Source organism: Malaclemys terrapin, chromosome 9, assembly GCF_027887155.1.
Source record: "Malaclemys terrapin pileata isolate rMalTer1 chromosome 9, rMalTer1.hap1, whole genome shotgun sequence".
NCBI classification, from domain to species: domain Eukaryota; kingdom Metazoa; phylum Chordata; order Testudines; family Emydidae; genus Malaclemys; species Malaclemys terrapin.
In genome coordinates, this window is record NC_071513.1 from 57,367,081 (window position 1) to 57,381,066 (window position 13,986).

The following is a 13,986-nucleotide window of genomic DNA, read 5'->3' on the forward strand; positions in this document are numbered from 1 at the left end:
ACGTTCTCCCCTCCCCCCCCCCGGACTGACACCCCCCTTCCCTGCAGCATTCTCCCCCTTTCCCCTTGTAGCCCTTGCTTCTCCCCCCCCACTTTGCCCCAGTCCCTCAGCAGCTTGTTTGTTTTCCTGCCCCGCCCTTTCCCTCTGTAGTTTTGTTTGCCCCAGCTTCTGATGCTAGCTCCTTGGTTTTCTTGTCCTACCTCCAGCCTGGTCGTTCCTCCCTGCTCTGACTAGCCCTTTGCCCCATGTGCCCATGCCCCCTTCCCTGAGCTTGTACCCCTCCCCTGTTTGTTTGACCCCTGTCTCACTGCACTCCCCCAATGTTGTTATAAACCCATCTCCCCTAGTGCAGCTAGAATCCCATCCTGTGTTGGTGACTGAAACCTCTCCCCCCCCGAATCCTCCCACCCCAAGGCCTTGATAGCCCTCCCCTTCCGGTGCCCTCCTCCCCTCCCTGCAGCTTAGCATGTGCGTCGCCCCCGCCATCCCCTGTGGCTTCCACCTCGACCGCCGCCAAACCACCTGCTACCGCCCTCGCTAGGGCACTGACAGCAGCGAACAATGGGGTGAACTCCACTGCTGCCACATCCCTCCCCAGCCGGCAGGAAAGGCCAGGGCAAAAAGAAGGGTAAGGGCCATGCCAAAAAGACTAGGCCCTCCATGGCAGGGACTTTCCCCCTCTACCACGGCACCGGCATCGGCGTGTCTCCCCGTTGCTCTCTTCACCAGCTCTGCGGGTGCCCCTCTCTCGGCCCCCAGGGCATACGCCTAGATGGCGGCGGCTCCCCTGCCTGCCGCTACGTCATCTCTCCCGGTCACCACCTCTGCTACCATCTATAGCGGCCGGGGCCCCTTCCCCACCTTGACCAGGAAGCACGGTATCCGTTGCCTCCTGGTGCCCGCCTCGCCCCATGTGGAGACCTACGTGCGGGCGTTGGCAAGGGTGGTGGGGCCCATGGCCATCATGGCGGCCTCCAAAATGAATGGGAAGGTAGTCGTCTTCCTGGCATTGGAGGCCGCCACCCAAGAGGCAGTGGAAAAGGGCCTGGCGGTGTGGGGGGTGGACCTGGGCACCCAGTTGCTCCTGACCTCCGTCCCTCCCTAATGCTACCCTGTTAGCCGCCCTCTCTACCCTGGGGAAACTGATCTCAGTTGTCAGCCCTCTTCCACTGGGCTTCAAAGACCCCGCCCTCTGTCACATCCTCTTGTTCCGCCGGCAGGTGCAGCTTCAACTGCTGCACGCGGTGCATGACGGAGAGGCGCTCGAGGGGTCCTTTCTAGTCCCCTACCAGGAGGCCCGTTACTGAGTGCCCAGATGCGCGGGAGAGCTCTGCCTCCGCTGCATGTAGTCTGGCGGGGCCTATGGAGGAGGATGTGGCAGGTTTACTGCCGGGCATGGGAGAGCGCCCGCGCCAGGGCAAATCTTCCCTCCCACATGCAGCCCCACCACTAGCTTCCCGAGCTCCAGTGCCACCGCCTCTGCACCTCCCCCCCCCCCCCCCCGGCCCGACCCCTGTCCACTAGCCCACAGATGATGCCATGGAGGGCTGGGTCCAAGTACAGGGGAAGCGGGGCAAGCGGAAGGCTCAAGCACTACTCCTTCCATCTGATGCAGAGGCCCCACTGAAAGACCAGGAAGGGGGCCACTGACACCGAGCCTTCTGCTTTGCCCCCGGGTGTATCCCATCTGCTAGAGCTGGCTGGGGATGACCTGTCAGCAATGGAGGGTAGTATGGCCCCTCCTCTGGAGTCCCTCCCTGGGGAACCCCTGCAATGGAACCCCTCCTGCCCCCTTCCCACCTGACCGCCCTGCATGCTCTGAGGCGAGAGTCGCTTCGGGCACCAGTGAGGTCATCTCCGGGATGGTGGGTAGTGATTTTCCCTCCATCTTTGAGGAGATCGAGGCCTTGGGTCTGACCCCGGTCACCCAGGGGGAGGACGACACTCTGCCAGTGGGCCTCGATCTGGGCGACCTCACCCCCGGCCCCCACTTCCCCATGCTTTCTCCCCCTAACCGCTGCTTCTGCTCCCGCCTCTGAGGAATCCCTGGACTCTTCCACCAGCCCGGCCACAGATGACCCCCCACTAATGGCTGCCAAGCTGCCAGGGCCATGTGGCCGGGACCTGAGTCCTCAGGGGGGGCATCCCTTGTTGATGCAGGGCAGCTGACCTCCTTCCTGGGTGGGGGCCCTACTGCTGCAGCCCCACCTATTGATGCTGTGGCCATAACACACGCCTTGGAGCGCGAGCCTGGTATCGTCGAGGGCCCCCTTCCCACTCCACGGACCCCTGAGCCTGACCGAGAGGTGCCATCCCCCTGTAGCTCGGCTGCCGGGGCTCCCGGTCCCAACTCTGCCCCTCTCCCCAGCCCTGCTTCTGACCCCTGCCCTGCCCCTGATGCCGACCCCGGCCCCCTCCCTTCCACCTTCCGTGCTGCTATTGCCGCCCCTGGGGCTGTCTCCTTCCCCTTCCTGGACGATGACCCCCCAGGGAGCGACCTTCGTGTTCCCCTGTTCCGACCCCCTATTTTCCCTCCGCTGACCCCCACTGAGCCGGGGTCTGAGGCAGGCTGCGTGGCGCTGGCACTTCGGGTGCTACGCTGGGGGTCCGCCCCCTGTCTGCCAGTCTCGGTATGCCACGGGGCTTTGACAGGTGCCCCACTAGAGGACAGCCAGGGGCCTGTAACCCTGCCCCCACGATAGGCTGCGAGAGGAGCTGCGAGAGTTTCTCCTGGATGCCCGTGGGTCCTGGAACAAGGTGCAGCTCACTCTCCAGCTCTGGGGGGACTTTTATCAAATCCTCTGGGCCGTAAGGGCCATTTTGGGGAGGGTAAAGGGACCGGGAGGCAGGCTGCTTCGGCCTACCGGCGGGCCTGCAGCTTCTGTGACTCCTTGCTCACCTACGGGGTAGGTCATGGTTTGGTGCGTGGCACAGTGGGGGCCATGAGCGCCCCTGCCAGCGAGGTTCCTCCCCCGTCCTGTAGGATGGGTCTCCGCAGGTGCCAGGTGCTCTCCTTCCTTCAGGAGGAGGGGTACTCTATGGTTTTCCTGCAGGAGATCCATACGGTTCCAGCCACCAAAGCAAATTGGCGACTGGAGTGTGGGGACAGGGTCTATTTTAGCCACCTCACCACCACTTCGGCTGGGGTGGCTACCCTGTTCTCCCCCGACCTATGGCCTTGAGGTGCTGGGGGTCGCTGAGGCTGTGCTGGGCCGCCTGCTGCACCTCCGGGTCTGCATGGAGGGGCTAGTGGTCAACCTTATCAACGTTTATGCCCCGACATCGGGCCCGGAGCGGCTGCGTTTTTATCAGTAGGCGTCCGCCTTCCTCAGCTCCTTGGATACTCTTGAGTGCCTGGTCCTGGGCAGGGACTTTAACACCACCCTCAAGGAGCGGGACCTCTCAGGGACCGAGCAGTGCCCGGCCGCCGCGGGCGTTCGCCGGGAGATTGTCAACCATCACTCCCTGGTGGACATCTGGCGCGACCACCACCTGGACGACGTCTCGACGTTTACCTTCATCCGGGTGGAGGCCCGTCGGTCGCGCCACTCCTGGTTGGACCGCATTTATTTCTCACACAGTCACCTTTCACGGGCCCACTCCTCCAGCATCTGGCTGGACCCATTCTCAGACCACCACCTGGCAACTGTGACGGCCTCTCTCTGCACGGAGAGGCCAGGGCCGGCCTATTGGCACTTTAATAACAGCCTGTTGGAGGATGTAGACTTTGTGGCGTCCTTCCGGGAGTTCTGGCTGGCCTGGCGAGGGCAGAGGCGCGCCTTTCCCTTGGCGTGGTGGTGGTGGGACATGGGGAAGGAGTGCGCCCGGCTCTTCTGCCGTGACTACACGCCAGCCGACGGAGAGATGCAACGATAGAGCAGTTGGAACGGGAGGTCTTAGAGCTGGAGAGGCGTCTGGCCGCCAGCCCCGAGGATCCATCCCTCTGCGGAGCGTGCCAGGAGAAGCGGAAGGAGCTTTGGGCCCTCGAAGACCATCGGGCCTGGGGTGCCTTTGTTTGATCCCACATCTGCCTTCTTCGGGTGATGGATCTTGGCTCCCACTTCTTCTACGCCCTAAGGAAAAAGAGGGGGGCCAAGAAGCACGTCACTTGCCTCCTGGCAGAGGACGGCACCCCCCTCACAGATCTGCTGAAGATGTGCGGGAGGGCCAGGGCCTTCTACGCAGGCCTTTTCTCCCTCGAGCCAACCCATCCTGACGCTTGCATAGTGCTCTGGGACGGACTCCTGACGGTCAGTGCAGGCGACCGAGACCAGCTAGAGCTGCCCCTCACTCTGGCCGAGTTCTCGGAAGCCCTCTGCCGCATGCCCACCAATAAATCTGGGCATGGACGTGCTGACCGTGGAGTTCGACCGCATGTTCTGGGACATCCTCGGCTCGGACGTTCTCATAGTCTGGGCTGAGTCCTTGGAGAGCAGGGTCCCTCCCCTGTTGTGCAGGTGAACCGTGCTCACCTTGCTCCCAAAGAAGGGGGACTCCCGCGACCTTCGGAATATCTCCTGGGCACTCTGCGAGCGTTCGACTTCGGACCCCAGTTTGTGGGTTTTCTCCAGGTGCAGTACGTCTCCACGGAGTGTCTGGTCAGGCTCAACTGGACCCTGACCAAGCCGGTCAGCTTCAGGCGGGGAGTATGGCAGGGTGCCCCCTCTTGGGCCAGCTGTATGCTCTGGTGATCGAGCCCTTCCTTTGTCTCCTCTGTCAGAGGCTGATGGGGTTGGTGCTGTGGGAGCCGGAGCTGCGGCTGGTCCTGTCGGCATATGCTGATGACGTGCTCCTCGTGGTCCAGGACCCGGCCAAATTGGCACGGGTGGAGGCTTGCCAGGCCATCTACTCGACGGCCTCCTCCACCCGGGTCAACTGGGTCAAGAGCTCTGGCCTGGTGGGGACGGGTGGCAGGCGAGCTCCCTCCCACCTGCACTTCAGGCCATCTGGTGGAGCACTGGTCCACTGCTCTATCTTGGCGTTTACCTTTCTGCCACGCATCCGTCTCCGCCGGAGAACTGGCAAGGTTTAGAGGGCAGGGTAGTAGAGTGGCTCCGGAGATGGACAGGACTACTCTGGTGCCTCTCCCTCCGAGGGAGGGCACTGGTGCTCAATCAGCTAGTCCTGTCCATGCTCTGGCATCGGCTCAACACCCTGGTCCTGGCCCCAGATTTCCTGGTCAACCTCTGGAAGTCGGTTCTGGAGTTCTTTTGGTCAGGACTGCACTGGGTCTCTGCAGGGGTCCTCTACCTACCCCTGGAGAAGGAGGACAGGGCCTGAAGTGCCTGCGCATTCAGGTCTACGTCTTCCGCCTCCAGGCCCTGCAGAGGCTCCTTCATGGTGCAGGTGGTCCGGCGTGGAGCGTACTGGTGCACGCCTTCCTCCGAGGGCTCCGATACGACCGGCAGCTCCTTTATCTCCATTGGAGTGGTCTTCCGCGAGACCTCTCTGGGCTGCTGGCCTTCTACCAGGACCTCCTCCGGACCTGGAAACTGGTTTCGGCCACCAGGTACGTGGTGGCCACCGAGGGGGCAGATCTCCTTGCGGAGCCCTTGCTACACAACCCCCAGCTCTGTGGGCAGGTGGCGGAGTCCCCCTCGGTGCGCAAGAGGTTGGTCCTGGCAGAAGTCACCAGAGTTGGAGACCACCTGGACTACGACCGGGGAGACTGGCTGGATCCCCTGACGCTCGCTCGGCGCATGGGGCTCTCCAGACCTTGTACTCCCCGGCACATATTTCAGGAGGTGAGGGACGCTTTACCGCCCACTGCTCGGGTCTTCCTTGACTGGGTCCTGTGAGAGGGCACGCCTTGCCCACCCTCCACCCCAGGCCCTCCTGACCTTTTCATCGGGCCCCTGCCCCGTGGACCTACCAGGCCACCCCACCCCTTTACCATGAGCCAGCTGCACAAGTTGCAGCCGGTCGGGTTCCAGAACGTGCCACAAAAACATTTGTACGCGCTCATGCTCCACACCCTTTATGTCCTCGCCCTTGCGTCCCACCCCGACACAAAGTGGCGGGACCTTCTGCCACCTCTAGAGGGTGAGGAGCCCCGCTGGGCCAGCCTATAATTCCACCGGGGATGTCATCCTTCATGGAGCCAAGAGCACGGGTTTGTACTTGGCCTGGTTCACTCCCCTACCGGACACATGCCCCTTTTGCACTATGAGGGAGACCCTGGCGTGCACATATCTGTGCCAGGTTGCAGCCCCTATTCCGGCTCCTCTTGGATATATTATTACGTTTTTGGTTGTACTTTTCCCCTCACCTGTTTATCTACATGCTCCCCATCCATGGCCCCACAAAGTCGCGGGACCTCCTTGTCAATCTCCTCCTAGCCATGGCCAAAATGGCCATCTACAAAACCAGGGAGAGGAGGTTGGCCAACGGGGTTTCCTGTGACTGTGGGGCGTATTTCCGCTCCTCCGTCTGTTCATGCATCTGGGCACAGTTCCTCTGGGCGGCGTCTGCTGGCTCCCTTGACGCCTTCGAGGAGCAGTGGGCACTGTCTGGGGTTCTCTACCCGGTGTCCCCATTAGGTTCCCTTCGTTTAACCCTGTGACCTCACTCCCGTTCCTGTTCTCATTAGTTGTCCTGTGCAATTATTTGGTATCACGGACCTGTGGATCCTCCCCTTAGGCTGCGGGGAGGTCCTGTAGCCCGCCCACTTTCCTGGATACCAGCAGGTGTACTCTGCTGTAGCAACTGGCCAGGGTCTATCACAGTTTAGATAAACATGTTATCTGTTGTTCATATAGTGTAAAAGGAAAATTTAAGTAATTGTTTCAAGTACATTTATTATTGAATTAGAACACTGAGTCTAAGGAGATTATTTAGTAAAGGTTATAAGTTAAAGTAAAATTCACCTCTTGCAATTGCTCTGAGAAAATCCAAAGGAAGAATAGATTCTCTGACCATTTGTGCTACTTAATCGCCTTCCTGATTAACACATTGATGTTTGATCAATTTCCTAATATGACAGTCCTTCATGATTACAATTTTTTTGGTGCTATATTAAATGTGACTATATGACTTCCGGTTTTCTATATGTATGCTGTCTAACCATTGTGTATGATCAGTTTACCTTTTTTCTGTGGCCATTTCTACAGTAGCCCTTCCTAAAATTTCCCACCATTGTTGTCTCAGCATCCAAAGTGTTACCACTACCTTACCTGCTCCACTCCTCTGTTTTTGGGAGATATTCCACAGCTTGCATATGTTGCTGCTTTTAACTTTCCTAAGTAGTAGCAGAGTGAAATTGACTAGGGTTATGAATATGATTAATTTGCACTCTGCCAATTTTCACTTAGGAGAAATCTGAGCAGCAGCAAAGATACTCAAGTAATCTGTCTGAAGACTGAGGAAGATATTACCAAAATTGTGCATGTTCAGTTAATTTTTAGAAAGTTTTCTTAGCAATTATAAGAGCTAGGAAAAAAATGTTAAATGAATACTCACATTTTGTAGAGGTTGACAACACTCACCAAAGAAAGCTTTCTACCTGCAATGGGTGATAAGATTTTTTTCAAGCTATGCTCATAGTTACCAGTCTCCTCTTGGAGAGGTTCTTCCTTTCCAAATAGATGTCAAATATTTTTTCGGATTTATTTGAAATAGACTAAAGTGCATGCAGCTTCCTGTTTCTTTGGACACCACTATATAAAGTCTAAATGACGATCTAATTGCTTGTCTCATTGTTACTCCTTTAGGACTTTTCAAGGCCATATTAAGTTAGATGTGTCCAGAGGCATGTAAGCAATGCTAGTCTACCCCCCAGTAGATTTGTTTCTAGAAGACTTGCGGAACAGCTATATGGAGTTCTATGCATTTTTTTTTTTTTTTTTTTTTTAAAGCTTAGACTTGGAAGTACAACGTGAGTCCAAGTTTGCTGTGCTAGTGGTACAGAATTGTTTTCTGGGCAGAAGTGCCCAAACTTCCAACTGTCTATGTTCAGAACATTTTGGGTGTTTCTGTATAGCTAGTTGTTCTATGTTGAAATGTCTGTTTTTTTTCCCCCCTCTCTCTCTTAGTAAATCTTTTTTTCTTGTTTCTGTTGCACTCCATGACTGTTGCATAGGATTTTTGTTACTGTTTTTTCTGTTACTAAAATGAGCTTTTTTTGGTTAAAATTTTAGTGATTCATAAAAATATTGAGTCTTCAGAAGTGGTCTATTGTTACTATATTTTTGGAGAAAAATTATACTACTTAATTATTCAGAAGGGTAGTAGTTGTAATAGATTCCCTCTCAACCACCCCACATTCCTGAAGAATGGAGGAGATGTGTTACTGTCTTGCTTTAAAAATGAACTGATTGGAGATAGTATTGGTGCGCTACATCAGTGAGTAGGCACATATTACTCACTTTTAAGGTGGCTCTCTGACTATGGATTTTAAGCTATTTCACGTTCCAGTCAGTCATATGCAGGGAGCATGGGAGACAGTACTTGCAGTACATTTTTAATTACTTTTTGAAAATAAGAATTGCAGGTAAGTTACTTTTTTTGGTCTGGAGTATAACTTTCAGTCACACAGCTCATTGTAATGTGTCCTTTACTGGCATGGACTTGTCGTCAGCCTCTCTACCTGTTTCTCTGGCTCTCTGTCACCATAGTATCTTAGCTGATACCACCATCCTTGCTCTTCAGGGAGCTGACTGTGTTGCATTCTTGTATCTTCTAGAAAGGTGATGGAAAGATAAAGGCAAACATTTGTCTTTGTTAGTTTAGAGGTTGAAAGGAAAGGAAACACTAAGAGTAGAAAAAAAGGATGCTGAAAAAATGGTATTTTAAATGGGATCACTTAGTAACTTCCCCATGTATCTAAGCATTTTTTTCCATATCTTTTGATTTGTTTTGTGGTTCTTGAGCATTTTCAATTGCAGAGAGTATATACAGAAGAGAGTCAGGGTAGGTATCATTTTTATGCTAAAAAGCATAGGGAAAGGTACGTTTGCTTGTTTATCTCACCTTGGCTGTCTCCTCTTCTTGGCAGAGAAATTTCTCCATGTCTGTAAACAGTGCTGCTGTCCTGCGGTTGACGGGACGAGGAGGAGGAACGGTGGTAGGGGCTCCTCGAGGTCGAAGTTCCTCTAGAGGTCGAGGTGAGCTGTTTTCTGAAGACTGGGATGATACAGTGGATGGGGAACAGATCTAGGTTAAATTGTCTGAAAAGTGACCATCATTATTTGGATAACAGCAGTAGGGGATTTGGAATTATGCAGCCAAATAAAACTTCCAAATTCCTGCCCCCAAGGAACTTTCCCTTTAAAGGCCCTAAAACAGCAGGGGTTGACGAAGGAGGGAAGTGAATGTGGGAGATTACTAGGAACGCATGTTACCTACCTATCTGATTCCTCTTTTGTGTGTTTATTTTGTTAAATATATAAACGTGGATTGAAGGAGAGTGATGAAAGGAACAGTTTTGAGGTGGAATATCAAGGAAAGTGTAAGGTTGCTTGACTCAGAGTTGTAAAGAATATCCAACCATAAGAGATGGTATTAGAAAAAGTTTGGGGTCGCTCATAAAAGAAGAGAACAGGAGCATTAATTAAGAAGTTGAAAGGATTGGTTTTAACTTAAATCTGTGGTGTTCAACTGGGGGTTTGCAGAGGTCTTCCGAACGGTTTGTCAGTTCATCTAGATATTTGCCTAGTTTTACAACAAGCTATGTAAAAAAACCACTAGTGAAGTCAGTACATACTAAAATTTCATACAGACAACTTGTTTATACTGCTGTGTATACTATACACTGAAATGTAAGTACAATATTTATTTTCCAATAAATTTATTTTATAATTATATGGTAAAAATTAGAAAGCAAGCAATTTTTCAGTAATAGTGTGCTGTGACACGTTTGTATTTCTATGTGTGGTTTTGTAAGCAAGTAGTTTTTAAGTGACGTGAAACTTGGGGGTATGCAAGGAAACTCAGACTCCTGAAAGGAGTACAGTAGTCTGGGAAGGTTGGAGAGCCGCTGACTTAAATGATCAGAAAGAAGTCCTTATCTATTCTGAGCCATGCCTTAAATAACAAACTGAAAGAGATTAGTGGAGGCATAAGGTCTCTCTTTGCAGTTTATTTTGTTCCCTGATAGCACTTTGTTTTGTCAATTTCACTACTTCACTAAAATCATTTTCCCTTATTTGTTGGGTCCTTCCACACTGCAGCATTTAAAGCAAATGTGGAAATGTATCCTCAGATAATGCCAGGGAGGCTCAGGGTAAGGTATACTACTTGAACTTACTTTTCATTTGTTTTGAAAAGCAAAAATATATTTTTATGTTGATAGTATCCTTTAATTCTATAGCCTTCATGAGCACAACAATGTTTTCATATATTAATAGATGTGGTTTGTTGCATATAGAATGCTAGAAGCTGGAGATGGAGAAGACTTGTTGGGTCATATCCATAGCCCAGCAAGTGCCACATTTTTTCTCATTCTGTCCCATTTAATTTTAAATGTCCCTAAGTAGTGATATTTCCACTACCTCCCTTGAAAATAATTCCATAGCTATTGGATGTACAGAAGTTTTTCCTGATTTGGTTTTAAGGTTCCCCTTATTTCTAATTTTTTGTTCTCCCCCATAATTCCACTTCCTCCTTTGCATCTACACCTTTCAGATATTTGTGGACTGCTATCATGTGCCCCTTCTTAGTTGTTGTTTAGCTAAGCTGTATGTATTTAGATCTTTTATTGTCTCAATATCAGTTTCTGAGGACTCTACTGAAAAATTTGAAGGGGGAAAAAAATTATTTTTTTTACTAATGAGTTGCCAAGGACTTATTTAAATATTTCAGGTACAGTTGTACCAAAGAACTAGAGAGAGGGGCCCTGTTTGACATGATGCCAGTGCAACAGAATTGCATCAGCCTTTTCTGATGCCATACTTCATTCTTAACTGAAGTCTAATTTGCTCTGTCTCACTTAAGTGGGTGCTAGTATTACAGCTGTCCGGGTTTCTTTTTCCTGGTGAATATCTGTGTTTTGGACATTTTGCTCAGGTATGCTAGGGTTCAAATTTACAAACACTTATACTGCATACGGTGCTTGTTGGGTAATAAATGGTCATAGACTGGACTTCCAGCATGCATTTTTCCTCCCCAAGTTGAATCTCAGTGTTTTCTGACCTTTTTTTATATATCCAAACCCCTTTGTATTTCTTTACCCTTCCTTTTTTATTTTGCAACTCTTGCATTTCTCTTCCCCTCGGTCACTAACATTTACAATGATAGACTAATTTAGTCAGATGCTGCCACCTGTACGCACAGTAAACATACTTACTTTTCAAATACTCCAATTGATTTCAATGGCATTACATGCAGAGTAAGATACTACTCACTGTGAATGAAAGGGGCAGAATCCGTCTGTAATCCAACTGTCCTTCAGTTCTGTCAAAAATAGTAAACAATTTTATCTTTAAAAGTTTTCCCCTCCAACATTTGGTTCGTTATTTGTCTAGGGATAGGCATTATAATTAATAGAATCATTCTTCATTTCTTCTTTGAATATTGATACTGTATTTCCTTCAGTCTACCACTACCTACCCAGTTTTCAAGATAGCTAAATTTTTGTTCTGGGTTAATCTTTCTTTGTTCAGATAAAAGTTCCTCATTACTTCCAGTTGTCCAGACATCTCTTATCAAAAATATGAACTTTCACTATGGCTAACTTAATTGCCACATCTAATAGATGACTAGCTATGAGAGAAGTAATCTTTTTAAACACAATTTAACAATTCGCAGTAATGCTGAAATACCCCATTACTTAATTTGAGTGCATTCCATAAATTTCTAGGCATGTACAAGTGGGTTTGTAGTTCTTAGTGCAGAAGTTTCTTTAGGCTATTTTAATGATCACTGTCAGTAAAATTTTTCAGTGATACTGTATTCTGAAGTGTAACTTTACAATTAAGTTAGCATTATCAAGGCAACTTAATCATAAAACCATCTGCTGGAGTGTGAAATTGCTCGTACCTAAAATCTCATACATTTTGTGTGGTGTCGCTTTAGTTGTGACTAACAAGTTTTCTCTGTTCTAAAGTAATACTCCACAAGCAATCCAAGGTCTTGCACTTGACCTTTCTTTCTAATTGATTTGTTTTCCTGGGAGCTCCCTGTGGAGTGTAGTTAAGCCTGTGCTTGGAGGACTGGAATGTTTACATTCATGAAGGTGGGTGTCAGAAGGAAAGGATTTAAGTCTCTTTGTGGACTGGGCTACAGACTTAGACTTTTTTTGTTGCTGTTTTCCTGCTCAAGTAAGAGGCCATAACTGAGGCAGCTTTACCCAGCATTGTGCTGCCTATTTCTGAACTGAGGCATAAGGATGTTTTTCCTCCTATTTTTCCATTTTCACTGCTATTTCACAAATATCTAGGCCATAGACAACCTGAAATTCTACTTTAAAATATCTGAGTTGGAAAAATAATTTACAGCCAGATCAATTCTTACACACTGCTGTTATGGCAGTTCTTAGTACTAAACCTCTAACAATTTGACTACATGAACACTGCATGCTACATGCTAATTTATTTGTGGGGACGGGGCTAAAGCCACATCTACTTTCTACTTAACGTGTATGGTGTGACTAGAGACCCTTGATTGCCTAGGAGATCTTGGTTCTGTTCCAAGCTCTGCTAAAGATTTCCTGTGTGATCTTAGGCCAATAACTTAATATCTCTGTGCCTTAGTTCCCCATCTGTAAAATGGGGATAATGCTTGCTTTGTCTTGGCTGTGTAGATGATAAGCTCTTCAGGGCAGAGACTCTCCCTCACTATATATATGTACAGCATCTAGCACATTGAGGCCTCTAGGTACTACTGTAGTACAAATAATAAGAGCAGTGCTCCCCACCTTCATTTACAGTGTTTTGAAAATGCCCCCCACCCTTTTTTTTGGTCCTTTTCCTCTATCTTTGCGTTAGAAAGGCTTCTGTACTTTCCATTCTGACTTTGAAATATCAGATAGACCTTGTGTTCTGTGCTTTGTCTATTCCACATTTACATCAAGACTGTCAGCCTCAGGTACTCTAGACTTCTTCTTCACTCTACTTCCATAAGAAAATAGGGAAGGTTGGAGAACTTGGTCACAAGAGAATAAATTATGGGACAAGATAAGGTTGAACAAAAACAGTTAACTTATTTTTAAATGCAATTTGCCCTTTCTGCACTAGGTACAGTCTGTTTAAAATCATATTTGCTAAAACGTATTTTCTAACACATTATACAATGTGACCTGTTTTTTTAGTCAAGACATGGCTTCAGTATCTTTATGCCTACCATATGACCATTTGTTTGGTGTTTTTTTCAGGATAATGGCGCTAGCTTTGATTATCTTTTTCATGTATTCTGCATGTGTTCATAAACCAAGTTTGTCTTTTTGGAGTATAATATAAGGCTAATGTGCTTCAGTGTCAATACTGCCAGTATTCTAGTATGCACTCTGTTTATACTGACCTATTGCATATTACCACATATTTATACACTTTCTGCTTCATTCGTTTTCTGCATCAGTTTCTTCTAGTTTTTCTATAGCTCTATAGAAACTGCTTTGACACATCTTGATTATCTTTTTTGTGTGGTACTTATTACATCTTTCTCTCCTGTGTAAAATCTATGCATTTAATAATGGAACTGTTACATAATAGTCCAAGTTTCTTCTCCTCTTCTTCAGTCTATGCTATTTCACCTCCTTTCCCCGTGTTCTGTGTAGCTCTTCTGTGCATTACTTTGTGTGATGGACTATAACCAAGACTCAAATTACCTTCTTTCCAAATTCCCAAAAGTTATTTTCATGTTCACTTTAAACCTGCCCTACTTGGCAGCCTGTTAATTTGTCCTTCTCCATGAACAGCTCCAAACATGGTGATGAAGTTTGGTGTACAAGCTTGTGAGAAATGATGTGTCTTGAAATGTAAATGTCAATTTCCAAATTCAGTTTCTTGGGAAACGTTTAGCTTTGAAATATTAAGCCAGTGGATTTAATCACAG

General features: G+C 48.9%; 1 protein-coding gene across 7 annotated transcripts in view; it reads left to right on the top strand.

The window, feature by feature from the left end:
- The window catches only part of GIGYF2 (GRB10 interacting GYF protein 2), a 150,390-nt gene that overhangs the window by 39,657 nt on the left and 96,747 nt on the right, over positions 1-13,986 (top strand). For all 7 annotated transcript variants that reach the window (XR_008446141.1, XM_054039169.1, XM_054039173.1 and 4 more), the window contains one exon: positions 8,993-9,101. Coding sequence is in view for 6 of the 7 variants with exons in the window: in XM_054039169.1 (XP_053895144.1) it covers positions 8,993-9,101 (109 nt within the window). In the remaining variant the exon portion in view is untranslated. The remainder of the gene's footprint in view (positions 1-8,992; positions 9,102-13,986) is intronic.